This window comes from Cucurbita maxima, unplaced genomic scaffold (assembly GCF_002738345.1).
Source record: "Cucurbita maxima cultivar Rimu unplaced genomic scaffold, Cmax_1.0 Cma_Scf00005, whole genome shotgun sequence".
Lineage (NCBI taxonomy): Eukaryota > Viridiplantae > Streptophyta > Magnoliopsida > Cucurbitales > Cucurbitaceae > Cucurbita > Cucurbita maxima.
Genome location: NW_019272021.1, coordinates 5,648,776 through 5,666,294, shown reverse-complemented (window position 1 = coordinate 5,666,294; position 17,519 = coordinate 5,648,776). Strand labels below are relative to the sequence as shown.

General features: G+C 34.0%; 2 protein-coding genes and 1 pseudogene across 8 annotated transcripts; 1 reads left to right on the top strand and 2 right to left on the bottom strand.

The window, feature by feature from the left end:
• The first annotated feature begins 344 nt into the window (after positions 1-344).
• Positions 345-2,645, top strand: LOC111479795 (annotated as a pseudogene).
• A 5,006-nt stretch (positions 2,646-7,651) lies between these two features.
• On the bottom strand, positions 7,652-11,114 carry LOC111479784 (UMP-CMP kinase 3-like). 5 transcript variants are annotated; one of them, XR_002717688.1, is made up of 11 exons: positions 11,030-11,114; positions 10,227-10,287; positions 9,992-10,043; positions 9,738-9,855; positions 9,447-9,603; positions 9,237-9,317; positions 9,037-9,144; positions 8,865-8,936; positions 8,138-8,258; positions 7,988-8,026; positions 7,652-7,728 (listed from the first exon to the last, which is right to left on the bottom strand). XR_002717688.1 is itself a non-coding variant. In XM_023124642.1 (10 exons), exons 2-9 carry the CDS (start codon positions 10,257-10,259, stop codon positions 8,250-8,252), a joined length of 630 nt encoding a protein of 209 aa, XP_022980410.1. In that variant the 5' UTR covers positions 10,260-10,287; positions 11,030-11,114; the 3' UTR covers positions 7,816-8,028; positions 8,210-8,249. The 5 variants fall into 5 exon arrangements, 1 of the variants encoding a protein (XP_022980410.1); XR_002717689.1 differs by having other exon boundaries at positions 7,655-7,728; positions 7,988-8,028; positions 8,210-8,258; XR_002717687.1 differs by lacking the exon at positions 7,652-7,728 and having other exon boundaries at positions 7,816-8,026.
• A 412-nt stretch (positions 11,115-11,526) lies between these two features.
• On the bottom strand, positions 11,527-16,982 carry LOC111479702 (nucleolar GTP-binding protein 1). Of its 3 annotated transcripts, none has more exons than XM_023124516.1 (14): positions 16,784-16,982; positions 16,203-16,336; positions 15,681-15,807; positions 15,494-15,558; positions 15,258-15,371; positions 14,747-14,821; positions 14,323-14,361; positions 14,174-14,245; positions 13,736-13,849; positions 13,365-13,436; positions 13,241-13,277; positions 12,708-12,820; positions 12,126-12,332; positions 11,527-11,944 (listed from the first exon to the last, which is right to left on the bottom strand). In XM_023124516.1, the coding sequence occupies exons 1-14, from the start codon at positions 16,869-16,871 to the stop codon at positions 11,786-11,788; spliced, it is 1,416 nt and encodes a 471-aa protein (XP_022980284.1). In that variant the 5' UTR covers positions 16,872-16,982; the 3' UTR covers positions 11,527-11,785. The 3 variants fall into 3 exon arrangements, with proteins under 3 accessions (XP_022980284.1, XP_022980281.1, XP_022980283.1); XM_023124513.1 differs by having other exon boundaries at positions 16,778-16,976; XM_023124515.1 differs by having other exon boundaries at positions 16,203-16,339; positions 16,784-16,976.
• Positions 16,983-17,519: the final 537 nt, after the last annotated feature.

Here is a 17,519-nt window from a genome sequence, read left to right as displayed (position 1 = left end):
TATTGTTGATTTATATTATAAAAATGTATATAATATTTATATGACTTTAAAAAAATATATAACTAAACCATAGTTTAGATCATTTTTATTTTTATTTTATGGGTTAGATTGGACTGAAAATTTTGAAAATAAAAATATATATTAAAAAAACTAATTTAAAGTTTAGAGAATTAACGAATATAAAATTAAAAGTTAGTGATGAAATTAAATAAATAAATAATAAAAGTGAAAACTTGTAATTCACTTTGGCGGTAAATATGTGAATATGGGCTCATTGAATAATTTCCCCTATAAAAGGAGCTTAGAAACGAAATATGGAGACATTGAAAGAACTGGAGCTTCTGCATTAATGGCATCTACGCCTGGTTTTCTCACTGATTGGCCATGGAAGCCTCTCGGAAGCTTTAAGGTATCTTTCAGATTCTATTTCTCTTAGTTTTCTTCATGCTTCGTTCATGTTCCGCTCACCGCCGTTGTTATTAATGCTCGTTCATCGTTCTACGCGGACCGAATCTCATGCACATAATCTGTTTGCTAAAATGAACATTAGATATTTCACTAAATTAAACAATGATTTATTGATGATCGTTCATCATTCATCGTTCATAGTTCATCGTTCTACGCGGATTGAATCTCATGCACATAATCTGTTTGTTAAAATGAACATTAGATATTTCACTAAATTAAACTATGATTTATTGATGATCGTTCATCGTTCATTGTTCGCGGACTGAATCTCATGCACATAACCTGTTTGTTTAAATGAACATTAGATATTTCGCTAAAATAAACCTTGATTTATTTACGATTCACAGCTATAAATCAGTGTTTAATCTTTTGATTTTCGGTAGTTTTTGTGTGCTAGGGATACGGAATCGCGATTAGAAAAATCTCGGCACGAGCAAGATTGTAGTCTCGTAGATGTTTGTTTATGTGCTTATACGTCCATTCCATTATTGACAGAATTTTGTTGAAAAGAGATTGTATATGCTTTTGTCTGCAGTATCTGGTTTTGGTTCCTGGTGTGATTCACAGTATCTACCATTACACGGTGAAGGACAAAACAGAGTGAGACATTTCATATCTTTTGATTTTTCCTCTTCTTCTGTGGAGGATGATCCATATTCAAATGTGACTCTCTTATTCTCGTTATCGATCTGCAAAAGGCACTGCACGGATCGTCGACAAGGGCGTTGAGTTCGAACAAATTGACAGAGAACGAAACTGGTAATCTTTCTGCATCGCACCGTCTCAACAAAATTATTAAACACAACTTCTGTGATGATTTTTTTTCTTTGGTACGCGTGTTTGGTGGACAGGGACGACCAAATACTGTTGAATGGAGTGTTGTTTTACATACTCGGCAATGCTATTGCGAAAACTTCAAATCTTCCTTTATGGAGGACAGATGGAATCATTATTACATTTCTGCTGCACGCAGGTCCTGGAGTTTCTGTATTACCGGTTTCACAGAGCTCTGCACCATCATTATCTCTATTCTCGCTATCACTCTCACCACCACGCCTCCATCGTCACAGAGCCTTTTACATGTAAGTTATTCCTCTCCGAAATAACATTTGCTTTATTTACAAGAGTAGCAAGTTTTCTGCCATATATGCTCGTGGTCAAATACTTTATGGACTTTGCATTTAATAGATAAATTTTGACAAGTTCAATCTTCTAAACCTTTAGATTTGTTTTTATTTGGTCACGATCAAACTTAACTCCAACTTCATGTCTAATATATTCCTAACCAATTTGAACCTGAATGTCAAACAAAAGTGTCCTTTCATAATTTTTTTATTTTTTATTTTTTTGAAAATGATGAGTTTCTTCACAATTTTATTGATGAATTTTTTACTTTTTGTTAAGGAAATGTTTTAGAAAGATATTTGTTGTAGTTCTACACTTTGAAACTTAATTTACAAAAGGTTGAGATTAATGTTGAGCACAACTCTGTGTGAAACATTGATACTTCTCACACTCGGTAGAATACTATACTTTTTATTGTTTTTAGATTTCTTTGGATGAAAACTTAGGTAGAGTGGAGGGTATTTATACTATGAACGTATCAATTTAAACCTAATAAATCTAAATTTTTTCCTACGTAGGTAGGGTGGAGGGGTACTATTACCTTTTTATTGTTTTTGGATTTCATGTATGAAAACCTGTAGAGTAGAGGGGTATTTATATAATAGCATAGGGTAAACCTAACAAATCTAAATCTTTATCTTTTTTCTAAAATATATAGATCTTTCTCATAAAATATAATATGCAATTATCTTTCCTCAAATCTCTACTAAAATAAATATATTGGGTTTGACTCTATTGAGCTAGTGATTGAGCTCGTGACGATATTTCAACCCTTAATTTATTTAAAAGAAAATTCTCATGAAATGGCTAAGAATTGCATATGTATTGTATTGGCAGCTGCGATTCATCCATTTGCAGAGGAATTAGCATATTTCATACTCTTTTTCACACCTGTGACGATGACAGTGGTGAGTTGAACAATATCTGTGGCAGCTTGTGTTGTTTATATTACTTACATCGACTTCATGAACTATATGGGGCATTGCAACTTTGAGTTCGTCCCTAATCGCCTCTTCACTCTCTTTCCTCCTCTCAAGTTCCTCATCTATACTCCATCGTAAGTCTCTCTTTATGCTCTCATTTTAATTTCCATTTGCTCCTTTTTTTTTTTAATAATAATTATATATGAATGAAAATTAATATCTTGTTAAGCTTTGTTTTAGAAAATAATATTCGTTGGGTTTTAAAGTATTATTTTGATTGAAAGAGTAAAAATAACTAGGACTAGTTTAAAGTCTAAGGTAAATAGTGGTAAAGTTTGTAGGGAAAAATTAGGATTTTGATCCATCCTTACTTGAGCTGAGCTTGGGGTCAAGATTTTAATCAAATGTTGGAGATTGATTATAAAACTCTGATATTATTTAATAGGATAAATTATAACAGCACATTTTTTTCATGTTTAAAATCATTTTTTGAAACATTTTTTTAATAATTAGTCAACATATTGTTTGACTATACACTTTAGAAACGATTTTCATATAACAAAAAATTATTTTAAATGACTAAAAACATATATTGTAGTGATTTTGAATGTGTTAAATGTAATTTTAACAAATTTTAAATTAATCCACGTTCTTAAACAAGTAGTGGATATTATATATTCATGGTTCCATGAAACTATGTTGCTTTACTTTCTATGAATTGCTTGATTCTTTTCTTAAAAAAGAAAAAGAAAAAGATGATTATAAATTTAAAGGTGAAGAATTAAAATGTTATTTTGAATTTTATTTTTTATCATTGGGAAAGAAAATTGAGAGTAAAAAATAATTACAAGTTTCATTCGTTGCAAATCTTCCGATGCCCTTTTAAGATTACCTATTTATGCCCTTTTAAGATTACCGTCTACGGCACACTGGACAAATCTTCCGATGCTCTGCATCAAAAATCTCTCGCAAGCGAAGATGTTGCTGACGTGGTCAATCTGACTCATCTCACAACTCCTGAATCCATCTTTCACCTACGTCTAGGATCTGCCGCGCTGGCATCCAGACCTCTCACATCCACGTGGTATCTGTGCTTGCTGTCCCCAATCACAAAGCTGCTGACGTGGATCTATGGCCGTACATTTGTGGTTGTAAGCAACCAATTTGAAAAGCTCAAGATGCAAACATGGGCCATCCCCAAGTTTAATGTTCAGGTGACAAATTGCTAGCCATGGGTTTTGTTTCCAACAAAATTAAAGATTTTGAGTAAAATGGAAGCTCTAAAAATAGGCTAAATTAATAAAATATTTATAATAGACTAAATTAATAAAAAATATTAATAAACTTGATACTTCCAACTCTAAATTTTTAAAAATTTCAATAATAATTTTAAATTTACAAAAATAAGTTTAAAAATTATCCTTAAATTTAAAAAATACCCTTTTTGTTTTCAAAATGGCTATTATGGTTTTTGGGTATATAATTCTTTGGTACCTAACGAACTTATTTGTGGCAGTACTCGGTTCAACGGCAAATCAAATCAATAAACAGCTTGATTGAAGAAGCTATAACTAAAGCAGATCAAAAGGGCTGGCTGCAAAGTCTTGACTTTAGGGCTCTTAAATCAGGCAAGCACAACTCATTTCTTCACAAATCCCTCCATCATAAAACCCAACTAACAAATATATATACTATATATATATATATATATATATATATATATATTATATGAAAACCTTTGCAGGGAGAGGAGGTGAACAACCACGGAGAGGTTTATGTGCAGAGAAACCCAAAACTAAAAGTGATGGTAGTGGGGATGGGAGTAGCTTAGCTGTGGCTGTAGTGCTGAATAATATTCCCAAATTTGCAACCCAAGTCATCCTCACAGGAAAAATTACAAAATTGGCTTTCGCACTTTACGCCCTTTCCCAAAGGGGCATTCAAATTGGCAAAAAGCTCAACAACTACCAAGGCAGTCTACTTCTTGCGAAACCCCATTCTCATAACGTGAATTCCCAAATTATTCCTCCCATTTATTTATTTAGGTTGAGAAAAATATGAAATTTAATTTAATACGCAGATATGGTTGGTAGGAGATGGGACTTACTGATGAACAACAGATGAATGCTCCAAAAGGAACAACTTCCATTCCCTTCTCCCAATTCCCTCCAAAGGTCGTTCGCAAAGACTGCTTCTACTACTGCACCCTTGCAATGAAGGCTCCTCCTTCCCTTCAGAATCTGCACTTTTGTGAGGTAAAACACTGGATACCTAACTTTTATGTTAAAATAGAAGGTCATTATACACAAAAGAAAGTTACAACGTAAGGTTTGTTTGTTGCAGAATTGGCTACCGAGGCGGGTGATGAGTGCATGGCGCATTGCTGGTGTAGTGCATGCGATGGAAGGGTTGACCGAGCACGAGTGTGGCTATGCAATGTCCGATATCGACCGAGTCTGGAAAGCAACGCTTCGACATGGGTTTCAGCCTCTACCCACGCCCATTGCCTAAATGCCTCCCCATACTTTGTAGTTTGATATAAAGACTAAAGACAAGGAACAGAAATACAATTATCATGATAAATAATGAAAGTATGACCTTTCTCCAAATATTCATCCAGCTCAATCTAAAAAACTTACCACCACTAATAAATATTGTCTTCCTTAAATTTTCTCTTCTAAGCTTTCTCTCAAAGTTTTTAAAACAAATATGCTAGAGAGAGATTTCCAACTATTATAAAAAATGTTTTGTTCTCTTCCCTAAGGTAGGATCTCACAATGAAAGAGTGATTAATTTAGAGAATCATAAACAAACAATACCAATAAATTTTTAATCTATTTAATTTAAACAAACTCAAATAAATTCATAACTCAATCCTAATCTTTGGATTATCAATTTTTTTAAACACCTCTAATTTAGCCAGCTTTGCTATCTTCTTTGGGTTATTTTCGGTCTAGAACGAGAGTTCTCCAGCTAGAATTGTTCCCTCATTAATGAGGAAGAGTTAAAAGGTAGTTGTAGTTGTTTCTAGTTTATGTCTCAAAGAAGAAGAAAAAAAAAATTATATAAAATAACCTCATTGTGTGAAGTAATGTCAAATTTACCCTGATATTAAAAAGTTTTTAATTTCCCACCAACTTTTTAGTTTTTTAAATTATCCTGAATAAACACTATATAAAATATTCTCATCATGTGATGTAATTTCACGCCAATCTTTTAGTTTTATTAATTATTTAAATAGAATATGCTAATATAGATAGTAGAATCGAGACCTTATAAACGTGAACCTAATTTTCTGAGTGAATATAAGCATATTTCTTGTACCCAAAAAAAAAAAAGAAAAAACACACCATGCTGTCAAGATACCGCCACAGAAGCAAAAATAAAGTCTAGTAGAGGGCAGAGGAGCAAGAATCGTACCAGGGATCCTCAAGTGTGAAAATGTTAAGCTCATCAATTCTCGAGTCGTCGTCGTCATCAGCTTCTGGTTTTCTAGTTTCGTTCAGAAACCCACTTCTCTTTCATGGCCGTCTTATTTTTCTAAGCTCTCCATTGCGTTCGACGCCATTAAAGCGCCTTCTCTTTCAACTCACAATAGAGTACGTCTTCTCTCTTTTACTCAAGTTCCAGCCACCCGTTTCCCTCTCTTCCTGCGAAAACAAAAAACAAAACAAAAACAAAAATTTCTTTCGTTTGTTACAATCTTGATTTCGAGAAATGAAGGAATATCTTTTCGGTTCGATCGCGGTGCTCGTTGAGGAAATCCGTGTGGTTGTTTTGGTGAGGCAATGGAGTTGAATACAATGGTATTCGAATCCACCTGACTGTTATGAGGGATGCCATTTTTGGATAATGCAGCCATGTTGTTCGACGAAATATCTAGTTGAAAAGAAACTGGTTTTGAGAACAGTTGAGGAATATTGGGTTGAGCAAATGACTAATCTGCGCTCTAACCTACAATTGAACAAGCTTTTCAGTCTTATAATAACCCACGAACTCTTTCTCTTTCTAGCTTCACTTCTTATGAATGTAAAAGGGGTTTTGGATGAACGAAAAGGATCTCTCTGTATAAGATTCCGATGGAGTAAAATTCCCAAATCTGGACGGAGAGAAGTGAAATAATGGAAACTAGAAGTGCTTTATCATTAATCACTCGAGTTTCATGGGTTTGTTAGTATGATCGGACATTTGATCACATATCAGTGTTTGAAACCTCCTGTAGGTCAGAGTTCCATATTGAAGTTAGATTGTACTGAGATGGGCAATGGCACATAATCTTTTTCTAGGAGAATGAATGCAACTAGAATCCTGTTGGACCAAAAAAAGAGAGAGAGAGAGAGGGAAAATGGTAGGTACATAAGCGAAGACAACTAGCTTTTATTTGATAAGAATCGGAAGAAAGTAAAACTAAAGCAAAATCATAAAGGCCTATGCTAAAAGTTACAATATTATACCATTAAAAAAATGTTGGAGGTCTTTTGGGTGCTAAACAATGAAATAGTTAAATTTAATGACTTGGTCACGTACAGATTAGTTGTTGAGAATGGTATAGGCAAAGTACTCTAAAGAAGAGGAGTGAGTGAAGATAAATAGTTTAGACAGATAAATATGATATTTGAGGCAAAACTTAATCTTACTTTGCCCAAAAGGAAGATTAGTAGAAGGTGAGCCAAAATCTCACATTTGGCAGAAGGAGTTGGTAAAGGAGAAGATTATGACCCTCCAAACAAGGAAAGAATTCAAGAGAAAATTGGAATTGTTATTGATACCATCAAGGACAATGGTATCCTATTCTAGGCTTTTGCAATGAAGGTAGTATTAAGATTTCAATTTCTAAAGAGTAATTATCTATCCAGTCTACACACATTGGTTTTTCTGGTATATTTTTTTTTTACCAATGTAATGAGAATTTGTTTAAATTACAAGTGATGTTATTGAACTTTTATAAAACGTGTCTATAGATTCTCGATCTTTTAATTGTTTAATAGGTTCACGTATTCACATTTTTTTATACCAAAAATATTATTATACAAAAAGTTGAATTTTGTGTTCAATAGATCATCCATTTTCAATTTAAACATTAAAAAACATATTAGATGCAGAACTAAGATTTAGAAACAAGTTAGAGCTCTTACAACCTCCGCTGCAATGATCAATTTCTCCCCTTCCTCGTCTACAGGCAAATCCTTTTCTTTGAAAATGTGTAAAGAAGCTGCCAAAAAGTGGCTGAAGTTATATCTAGCTTTAACATTAGCGAAGGGGATGGGGTGGTGCGATGCATGGAATGAGACACTGTTAATAAAAGATAAATGGAAGCAAGGCTTGCCTTTATTATTTAAATCAACGGATACAATCTCAATATGAAAAATTTAGAGACATAGACCTTTTGTAAGATGCACACGACAAAACTTAGTAATAAAGTACGATAACAATAATAAGAATATGGTTAACTCCTTTGTATAGAATAGAACCTAAACATCCAACTCTGATGCAGCCTGCAAAATCAATACCTACCAATAGCATAAGGAAAGAAATTAGAAACACGGAGTTGAATGAAGCTAGCCAAATGTTAACATTGGGAAAACTTGAAATGATGAAAAAGTTGATAGTTTGTGACAAACCATTTCCACTTTGGGTTATTAGACAAAACTAGTCGATAAACACATAATAAAATTTTTCAGAAAAGGAGATATCAAAGGAGATATCAACGCAGAACTACCGGGCAGTTCATCTTCAGTGAACCTGCAAAAGGCAAACCACAGCAACATCAGTACCAGTAATGAGGAATGGTAAGCCAGAATGCATAATGCATAATAACAATGTAGCAAAAGCGCAAAGTACATGTGTGGATCAATTTGGCTGTCACGTTCAAAGTAGCTAGATGTATAGTTTAGAAATCAAAACAAACTTTCCAACCATGTCTTTGTATTCAAAGGTCATGAAATTAACAGCCACATTACGACAATTAACTTCCACTGATCTCTAATGAATTGCATGTATGGCTTCTGTTCACTAGCCACAAGGTCAAAAGGCAATAATCTAATATGCATAGAGTTAGGGCCACAAAAGTTGAAACAACCACAGACCATAGTTTCCAGACATCTAAATACCAGGCACGTCAAGATATTGGACATTCAAATTTCCTAAAAAATAAACGGACCCTAAGAGTGAGTTTAGTTCTCCCTCATGGTTCAGATTTTGAAAAGGCCAAATTCCTACATTTTCCTACAATCCAAACTTGATGGGCTTTCTCATCCGCATAACTAAGGCTGGGTTCCAAATTTTCTATTAAGAAACTGCAAGACGTGTTAAAGAAAATAAAAATTAAAGCATATCAAGAAAACTTACCTGTTTACTTTTTGGAGCAAAAATGGCTTTAACAGATTCAAAAACCTCCTTAACAGGCCTAGTAGCGTCAATCTAAGAAGAGTAGAACATGATTCAAGATCTAAAATTAAAAAGATAATTAAAAATAAAGGATGCCAGAAAGTATTGAAGTCTGGAGAGAGAGAATCAACACCTTCCGAACTTTCCCTTTGGATTCATAGTAACGAATCACAGGAATACTAGACTCCAAGAAAACCTTGAATCGCTTCCTAATTGTTTCAATATTGTCGTCCACTCTACCCTGAATTATAATATCCATAAAGACAATTCATAAGCGTGAAATTAAATTTTCGAAGAACAGATTTAAATAAAGAGAAATTTATCCCTTCAAACCTCATTCCTACTCAACAGGCGCCTCTCCATCTCCTCCTCAAGACAATCAAAGAACAGGACAACAGATGGTTCAATGCCTGTCTGCAAAACATCAATCATACAGTTGAATCAAGCACTGCCTTGGATTGTACAACCTCAAAAATCAATTATACAGAATGGATATTGATTTTTAAGAAAACAATGGCCAGAGAAAAGAGAGAAATGGCTTACAACAGCTTCAAATGCAGCACGATTTTCTTCGTTACGAGGGAATCCATCAATAAGAAATTTGTCATTACCACTTTTCTCCATTGCTCGTTGAAGAAGCTTTATGGTGACCTCGGAAGGAACAATCTTCCCTTCTTTAATCATGTTTTGAATCATCGTGCTAAGAAAAGAAAATGGTAGGATCAGCAGGTACTACATATTTTGTAAATGGTCAAGTTGCGACAATGTATAAAGTTAGGAAGGAAAGAAGTAGTGAGATTTAGAAGATATTATATGAAAGGGGAGTATTCATACCCATTCTCTGAACCAGATTTGATCTCTGCTCGGAGAAGATCCCCAGCACTAAGATGAGTGTACCCGAAGTGTTCAATGATATTTGAACATTGAGTACCCTTGCCACTACCTGGCCCACCTGGTAATTATAAAATCCAACTACAGCTTAGTACCAGACGAAATTTAGCATAAAAAGAAAAGTCGGTTCATCTCATAAGGAATCTAGAAAAGAAGAGAGCCTATGAATTTATTTAATCTTTGAAAAGTATACTCACCTAAAACAAAGACAACTGTGGGCTTCTTATTAACTAAGCTTCCTTTAGTGTCCTGTAATTGCATTTTAACCATGTACCAAGACTTCAGGATCAAATAGTTCATTCAAGAAGGAAGCAAAGACAAACATCCCCAACAAAACTAGTGTCCAGGAAAATCCTACGATGGAGATTCTCTGATCTTTCAATTGACATCACTTTCCTCAATATATGAAGTAAAAACGTGGTCAAACCTTACCTTAATTGGAGCAACATCAGCGACAGTCCCCATGACACTGATTTAAAAGTGAACTGACTATCTACACAAAAGTCAGATAAAAATATGTCAAAACCAGGTTTGAGCACTCAAGCAAGGAGTAGAGAATAGGTAACATAAAGAACGTAATGTGATTTTCATGCTATGAAAGTTAACGATAAGTCGAAGAACACTAGGCTGAATGTATAAAATGTTAATCTACTTATTCTCTAAATCCTCGAACACAGGGAAACCGAAATCTTCCAAACATTAATATGAACATCAGCTTTGATCGAATATCTGCAGATCCAAATTGCCTGAACGTGGTCATCCATTTAGGATCCAGAAATAACGGCATGTACAACTTCACAACATTCATAGCGCTAATAGCACTGTCAATGAAGATACAGGCAAAAAGAAAAAGAAAAACATCGGCATCCTTTAGAGAACAAATAAGCCAAAGAAAATGCAAGCCAAGAAAAAAAGACTTCGCAGTTCATTTACAGTACTCTATTCTTTGCCTACCAGAAAAAATGGCGGTAAAATTTTTCAAAGCCAGATCTAAGCGAGTAAACTCCAAACGAACTAGTTTCAGAAAAAAAAACACTCAGGAACTCAAATTTCTCTATTCTCCACACGATTTCAGAAGGCCAAAGGAAAAATACGTCTGGATCCAAGCGGAATCGACAAAACGAAGGAAATCAACAACGTTCAAGCGAAAACAAGACGGCAATGCAGAGATCAAACAAGAAGTAGTGCAATCGACTAAGTTCCGAGATAAAAGAGAGGAGATCAAAGAATCTTACAGTTGAAAACGGAGCGCGCCAAGGAGAGAGAAAGAGATCTGAAGAAGAGGAGGGAAAACGCGGCATTAAACGAAGAGATGGTGAAAGCTTAAATAGGTAGGGGATTGACGGTAGGAATGAACACGTTAAATGGTGTTTACGGCCGGTATAGGGGTACTTATGTAATTTCATATTTATTTTTTATTTTTAAATTTTTGTGTATAATTTTAGAGGTCACGTATTTACAACGGCTACGGTGGTCTTCTTTAATTTTCTCCGTTGGTTCTTCTTTGAGTAAATTCTATGGGGCGTTTGGATCCATATTAAATATAATTCGACTGTTTGAAGATGTGGAAATTAATTATTTTAAATGTTATCTCAAACCCTAAATTACCATTTTTAACTTATTTTAAATTAAATAAAATTTACCAAGTTTATACATTATTTCACCATATTTTGTTATTTTTACGTGAAAATCATTATCGAATCTTTAGTGTGACGATTCTTTGGTCTCGAGCTTACTGATCAAAATTTTCTTTTCTTTTCAGATGAACTCAGTAAAGAGCCCTCTTATGTTCAAGAATAAGCAATGATAAATAATAATTGACAACTCTAAATGAAAATCCCACAGCGTATGGCTTACAAGTCTACGACTTTAAATTACGGGAACGCTGTCCATGTCGTTTCCTCGATAGAGAATAATACCACGAGGGGACGGGGCAGGTAATGATAGTTGTGGGTTCCTGCCTTGAACATCGTGACATGATTACCGGTGCTTCAAGCTTCCAAATTTGCAAGTCTGGTCTCACCATCAGAATGCTGATTTTCGGATGCTATGAGGTTAGAAGTATCGATCAAAGTTGTGTTTCCATGGTTGCCTTTTGTTTTGATTCGAGTCATTTGAGAAACCAGCATTTCATGTACTCTTTCTTTCAACTGCAAAGATGGCATGTAATAAGGAAAATTTGTATCGAAACTAGAATCATAGTTGTAAGACTACTCATGTGAATCAATTCGTGTAGACTGCGGTATTTTAGAACATGATAATAACTATAATAAAAACTCGGGTTAGATAAGAACTGCAAGTAAACAAGAGGAAAGGGCTTGCAACAATTACCTCGATGAGTCCTACGTCGTTCTTGACCGAAACCAGCAAGGCTCCATCAGGTCCGAATCGCCTGTACCGTTCTAGTTCAATATCGTCATGATCATAGCTTTCAGTGCTGAAGATTACAGGAGACTCTTTCAGAAGATCACATTTGGAGACGACATTGAGCCATAGATGGTTGCCATATCTTTCCTTCATTTCTTTGTAGATGGCCAACTGTACAATATAGAATGCAGATTAGGGTGAAAAAGAACATTTTTTAAAAAAAAAAGGACCATTGAAACTTTAGAGCAAATTCGATGTTCTGATCGGTTACTGTCGTCAATTTGGTTGGATTTCTTCTCGGAGATGTAATTCATGTCAAATTCGTGAATAACATTAGCATTTACATATTAGTTTAACCATCAAATTTCACTATCAACTCGAACATGACTCAATTATTTAAGATATATATCTTCGACGAAGAGATCAAATATTTGAATTCTCAGACTCCCACGTGTCGTTCAACCAAAAAAACCCATAAAATTGCAATGATATTGTTCTATTAGAGGTATTATATTGAAATTGAAAATGATAATAGGCCGGCGATACCTGATCGGAAGGTGAAGTGCCACATTCTCCAGAGAGATCATGTACAAATAGCACTGCCGTTGGAAGATGCGACAGAACAGCAAGTGTCAACTTCTCCAAATTGTTTCTGTCATCTGCAGCTCCAGAGGAAAGTTATGTAGCAAATAGACATTTATAATACTGGCAGGTAACTTTCTTTTCTTGAGATGTCGAGGAAAGATCAGCACTATGTCAAAAGTATCAAGAAATACTAGAAATACAGACATAATGTCGATAGTATAAATATGAACACTAACCATTTATATGGATAATTTCAGGTGTTAAATTTAATTTATCAATTCATACAGTTTTCCATGATTTTTCCTAAAAAATCCAACACCGACATGATATTGATATCATTTTTATAAATTTTTAGTGCCCTATTTCGGACGTTATAGACATTTGACTCGTTTAACGGGTCCCTTAACGACATAGAAGAGATGACACGGGACTGGCACTTCAATTCATAGCTTAGACTAGAGAAAACTGAAATTGTAAGCATTAGGTGCAATTACCATCAGATCTTTTCAGAAGGCCAGGAGTATCTGTTACCTGCAATCAGATTGGAGAAGAGAATAAATTGAATTGAGAGGGGAAAAAGAGAGAATTAAATCCACGTATTCAAAGGTAAACTATCACCTGAAAATGCTGGTAGTTTAGGACTATATGACCCATCAGTATTCCTCGTGTAGTGAACGGGTAATTACAGATCTAATGGAAAACAATATTAGCAACAAAAATCCATCAAGATTCAGGACTGTCATTCTCTCCAGCACAGTCTTTGTAGATCAAGTCAGGTTTGGAAATGATTTTGAAATAGTTAAAATCAATTTTTCACGTTCACTGAAAAACATGTTTTTAATCATTCAAGATCAATTTTGGTGATAAGAAAATTGTGTTTAAAACTGTAACGTCAAACAGTAAATTGATTTTGAATGATTAAAGGCATGTTTTAGAATGTTTTTGAAAATGACAAAAGTGAATAACCATAATAGTAAATATGTACACACCTCAGGCTTCCCAGTAGAGAGGATTCGAACCAAAGACGACTTCCCAACATTTGGGGCTCCAACAAGACAAAGGGTTGGTTTATCCAAGTCTACAACTGGCATTGCCCGTAAAGTCTGACAATTTGTACATATCAAACATCATTGTAAATAAATGTAGGTTCCATGTGTTAAATAGCTGACAGATTTAGATGACCTTAAGCAAGAAAAAGTGCTCGTCGGCTCCAAAAAGCATATTAAAAGATCAAATATGTCATTACATGAAAAAGATGTCAAAGTGATATTGATTAGAAGGAAAGATGCTAAGAAACTGCACCTTCAGGCATTTAAATCAGAGTTTCAATGCAATGATAATTACAAGGGGGAACGGTACGGAATTGCCCCATAAATACGATATTCAATTAATCATAGCAGAATTTAAAAAATAAAAATAAATAATACCTTTGCAATCTGTAACAGATCATCAACAGCTTTTGCTTGATGAATATAGACTTCTTCTACTTTCTTCATACCCTGCATTTGAAATAACATCATGGGTAATGATTTCACATATTTGAAAAGAATGCCACCTCATTAAGGAGAGAACTAACCACGCTAAGGCTTTCCTCTGCATCCCGCTTTGATGTGGACTGTAAAATGAACATTGAAGTACAGTCCCGATTAAAATTACGTTAATTAAATAAAACTTTCTTTTCGTTGTTGTGAGTGTGTGTGGTGGTAGTCGCTAGAAAACTAATCGAGGTAAGTCAAAAGACATATTTTTTAAGCTACATTTTGTTTCACCAACTCGAGTAAACAAAAGAAAAAAAAAAAAAAAGTTTTACCACATTCTTTTAAGTCACATAGCCAAAATGAAAGTAGACCTTAAAGTTCCCAAGAGTATGAGTGCTTCTTTTACACATTTGTTAAGAAGTGATGAAATTTATATCTAATCTATACAATTTAACAGAGGAAAACAGAGAAGGAACCAATAACTATCAATTGATAAGACTACAAAATTAAAAAAATCCTAACCTTCGCACAGAGAGAAGCATGCTCCTTCCCTACAGATACCACTTTCTTCCTTAGATTATCAACCTTTCTCAAGACCTGTTAAATGAAGAAACATTGTTGACTGATGATCCTTCACAGGAATGTTTGCCATGGAAGTATTATGCCATAGAATCGCATGTAAATTTCAAAAGATTAGGATTAATGTTTAAGAAAATAAAGTATTATCAACAAAGTAAAAGTGTAAGAACTCATTAACATGGCACAAAATAACAAATATTTTCACATAAGCAATCAATAAAAACATATTAAAATGTAATTTCCACAATAGATTTCCTGTCTTCCAAAATTTAAATCTATTGCGACAAGAATTTCATATGCAAATTCTAAAGAGGCCTTATAACGAGTGAAGTCCTATGATTTTAATCATTAGAAGATTATAAGTTCAGAAAAGAAATCGTTATTGAAGGATATGAACCATATTAACACATTTATGCCGCAAAAAGTGGATAGAAAGTAATGCTTCATAATATACCTCTTCATACTTTCCATCTCCAAGTGTCAACTCAATGAGAGAACATTCATAAGGGTGAAGATATTCTTTCTTTGGAAACTCTTCTAGGTACGTTCTTAAGGGAACTGCCAACTCCTAACAAAGGAAACAAGATGTCCCGATAAGCTTTACAATATTTCATTTACAATTACAATGCACCAGAGTAATTCTTTTATATTGTATATAAAAGCTGACTGATATTTGGGATAAGAACAAACTTTCATCAGTGTATCGAGCTGCTTAGCACCCCTATTTCTCTCCCTCTTTGCAATATTGGCTATTCCTGAAGATGGATACAAGAAAATCAACATAAGCAGAAGGTGATTTGAGTCCGCTTACATTCAAATCAGATCACAAGACCAGCCAAGCAAACACTGAAACAGAACAGCATGCTACTAAAAGTACCCTTTGTAGGGCTAACCCTCTTGGCCTTCTTTAGTGCAGACTGGAAAATATCAATAGATGGCATCACCATGGGCAGCTTCTGAAATGCACCCACGCTCTCAAGATTCTTTGATGGTTTATCTTTTTCCTGGAACCAGGACATGAGACAGTAGCCACATTCTGTCAATTACAGTCGAGTAAAATACCACGGCACAAGAGTTAAACATGAAGGAACGTGAAAAATGTGTAAGCAGTAAAAACTATCTAAAAGTGATAGAGAGAGATAGTATGGCATGCGAATAGCACAAAGCATGTGAAACAAATGAGAAGTTGAGCATTCTAATGAACAAAATCAGTTCCAGCTTAAGGTCAAACCTTCAAAATAATGTAAAAAATCTTGTTTTCTAAAATAAAGTGAAACTCGATTGAACTCCAAGTTTTTCCATTTCCGTTCATAACAGGTAACATATTTCATTTGCATCAAATTAAGATGTAAGACGGCACAACCTCCGAACTAAAGTAAAAGAAAACAGAACCAAATACCTTCACTTCATTTTCATCTTTTGTTTCAGTTTTCGGTATATAACTTCCATTGACAACGTTATATGTTTCAGTTTGAATCGACCTGTGGAAGCATTGAGTTGGATAAATCCTAGAACTCTTAATCACATGCATACCTGCTTAAGAAGAACACAAATAGCAACTATCAGAAATCAGCAACAAAAAAGAAGTGCGAAGAGATTCTAAAGAAAGCAACTACCGTTAAAATGAGTAGGAGAAGATAATGAAATGAAATCAATACAGCGAATACATCAGAAGAATGGAAAAAAAAAGTACTAAACTCTCTAGCATTCGAATTTTCAAAAGAAGACAATGATATTTTCTATCTTGCTACTTGTTTCTAATCAACGAACCGAAAAATTGACTTCAAAATGAAGTAAGAAAACAGATTTCGAACAAAAGCCAAAGTATCATTCAAGAAACTAAGAAATGGCGCGATTGAGCAAAGCCGCGTCTATCAGCTTCAATTTCAACCATACAAAAGCAGTGAAAGAGATACAAAAGTTAATCATCCTCCTGAGCAAACTAATCAAGTACGGGAGAGCAAGAAAAAGGACCAGAACCATAGGAAACATTGAAGCTTCGGATGATGAGGCGTTTAGTCGGAGGGCTCTGCCAGAGCTGGAAGACGGTGCTGCAAGTGCCATTCATTCCGTCGAAGCTTCTCCGGTCAGGTCCGTAGCTCCATGAGAGGGGATTCAGAGCTTACTAAGGCTATATCCTATTCCCGGTTATGAAAGTGCGAAGTTCGAACTCGTTACTTACGAAAAACTACTGTACCCGATATTCTTTTTTCTATTTTATAAAAATTAGGTTAAAAATATTTCGACTTTTAATTAAAGAAAAATAAATAAATAAATAAATGTATATATATATATATTAAAAAAATCACCGCTACAAATTTTTGATTATGTATAGAATGGGTAATATGATCATTTTTAAAAACATAAATAGCTAAAAAAAAAAAGGGGTTAAATTGAACACATTATAATTTGAGAAATAAAAAAAAAATTAAAAACTTGGATTAATTCAAAATATATTTTTGAAGAAACGCTTCAAAATATATCTCATTTTAAAAGATGAGTGGAATATCTTCCTAATAAAAAATATATATATTTATAACTGATATAATCACTTTTAAATATAAATTTAGTATAATACAAATTTATTTAAATACTATTATAAGACATAAATGTTCTTATTGAAAATATATTGTTTAATAATTTAAATAATATATATATATATATATATATATATATATATATATATAGTTAAAAATATTTTTTTTTTCAATATTGT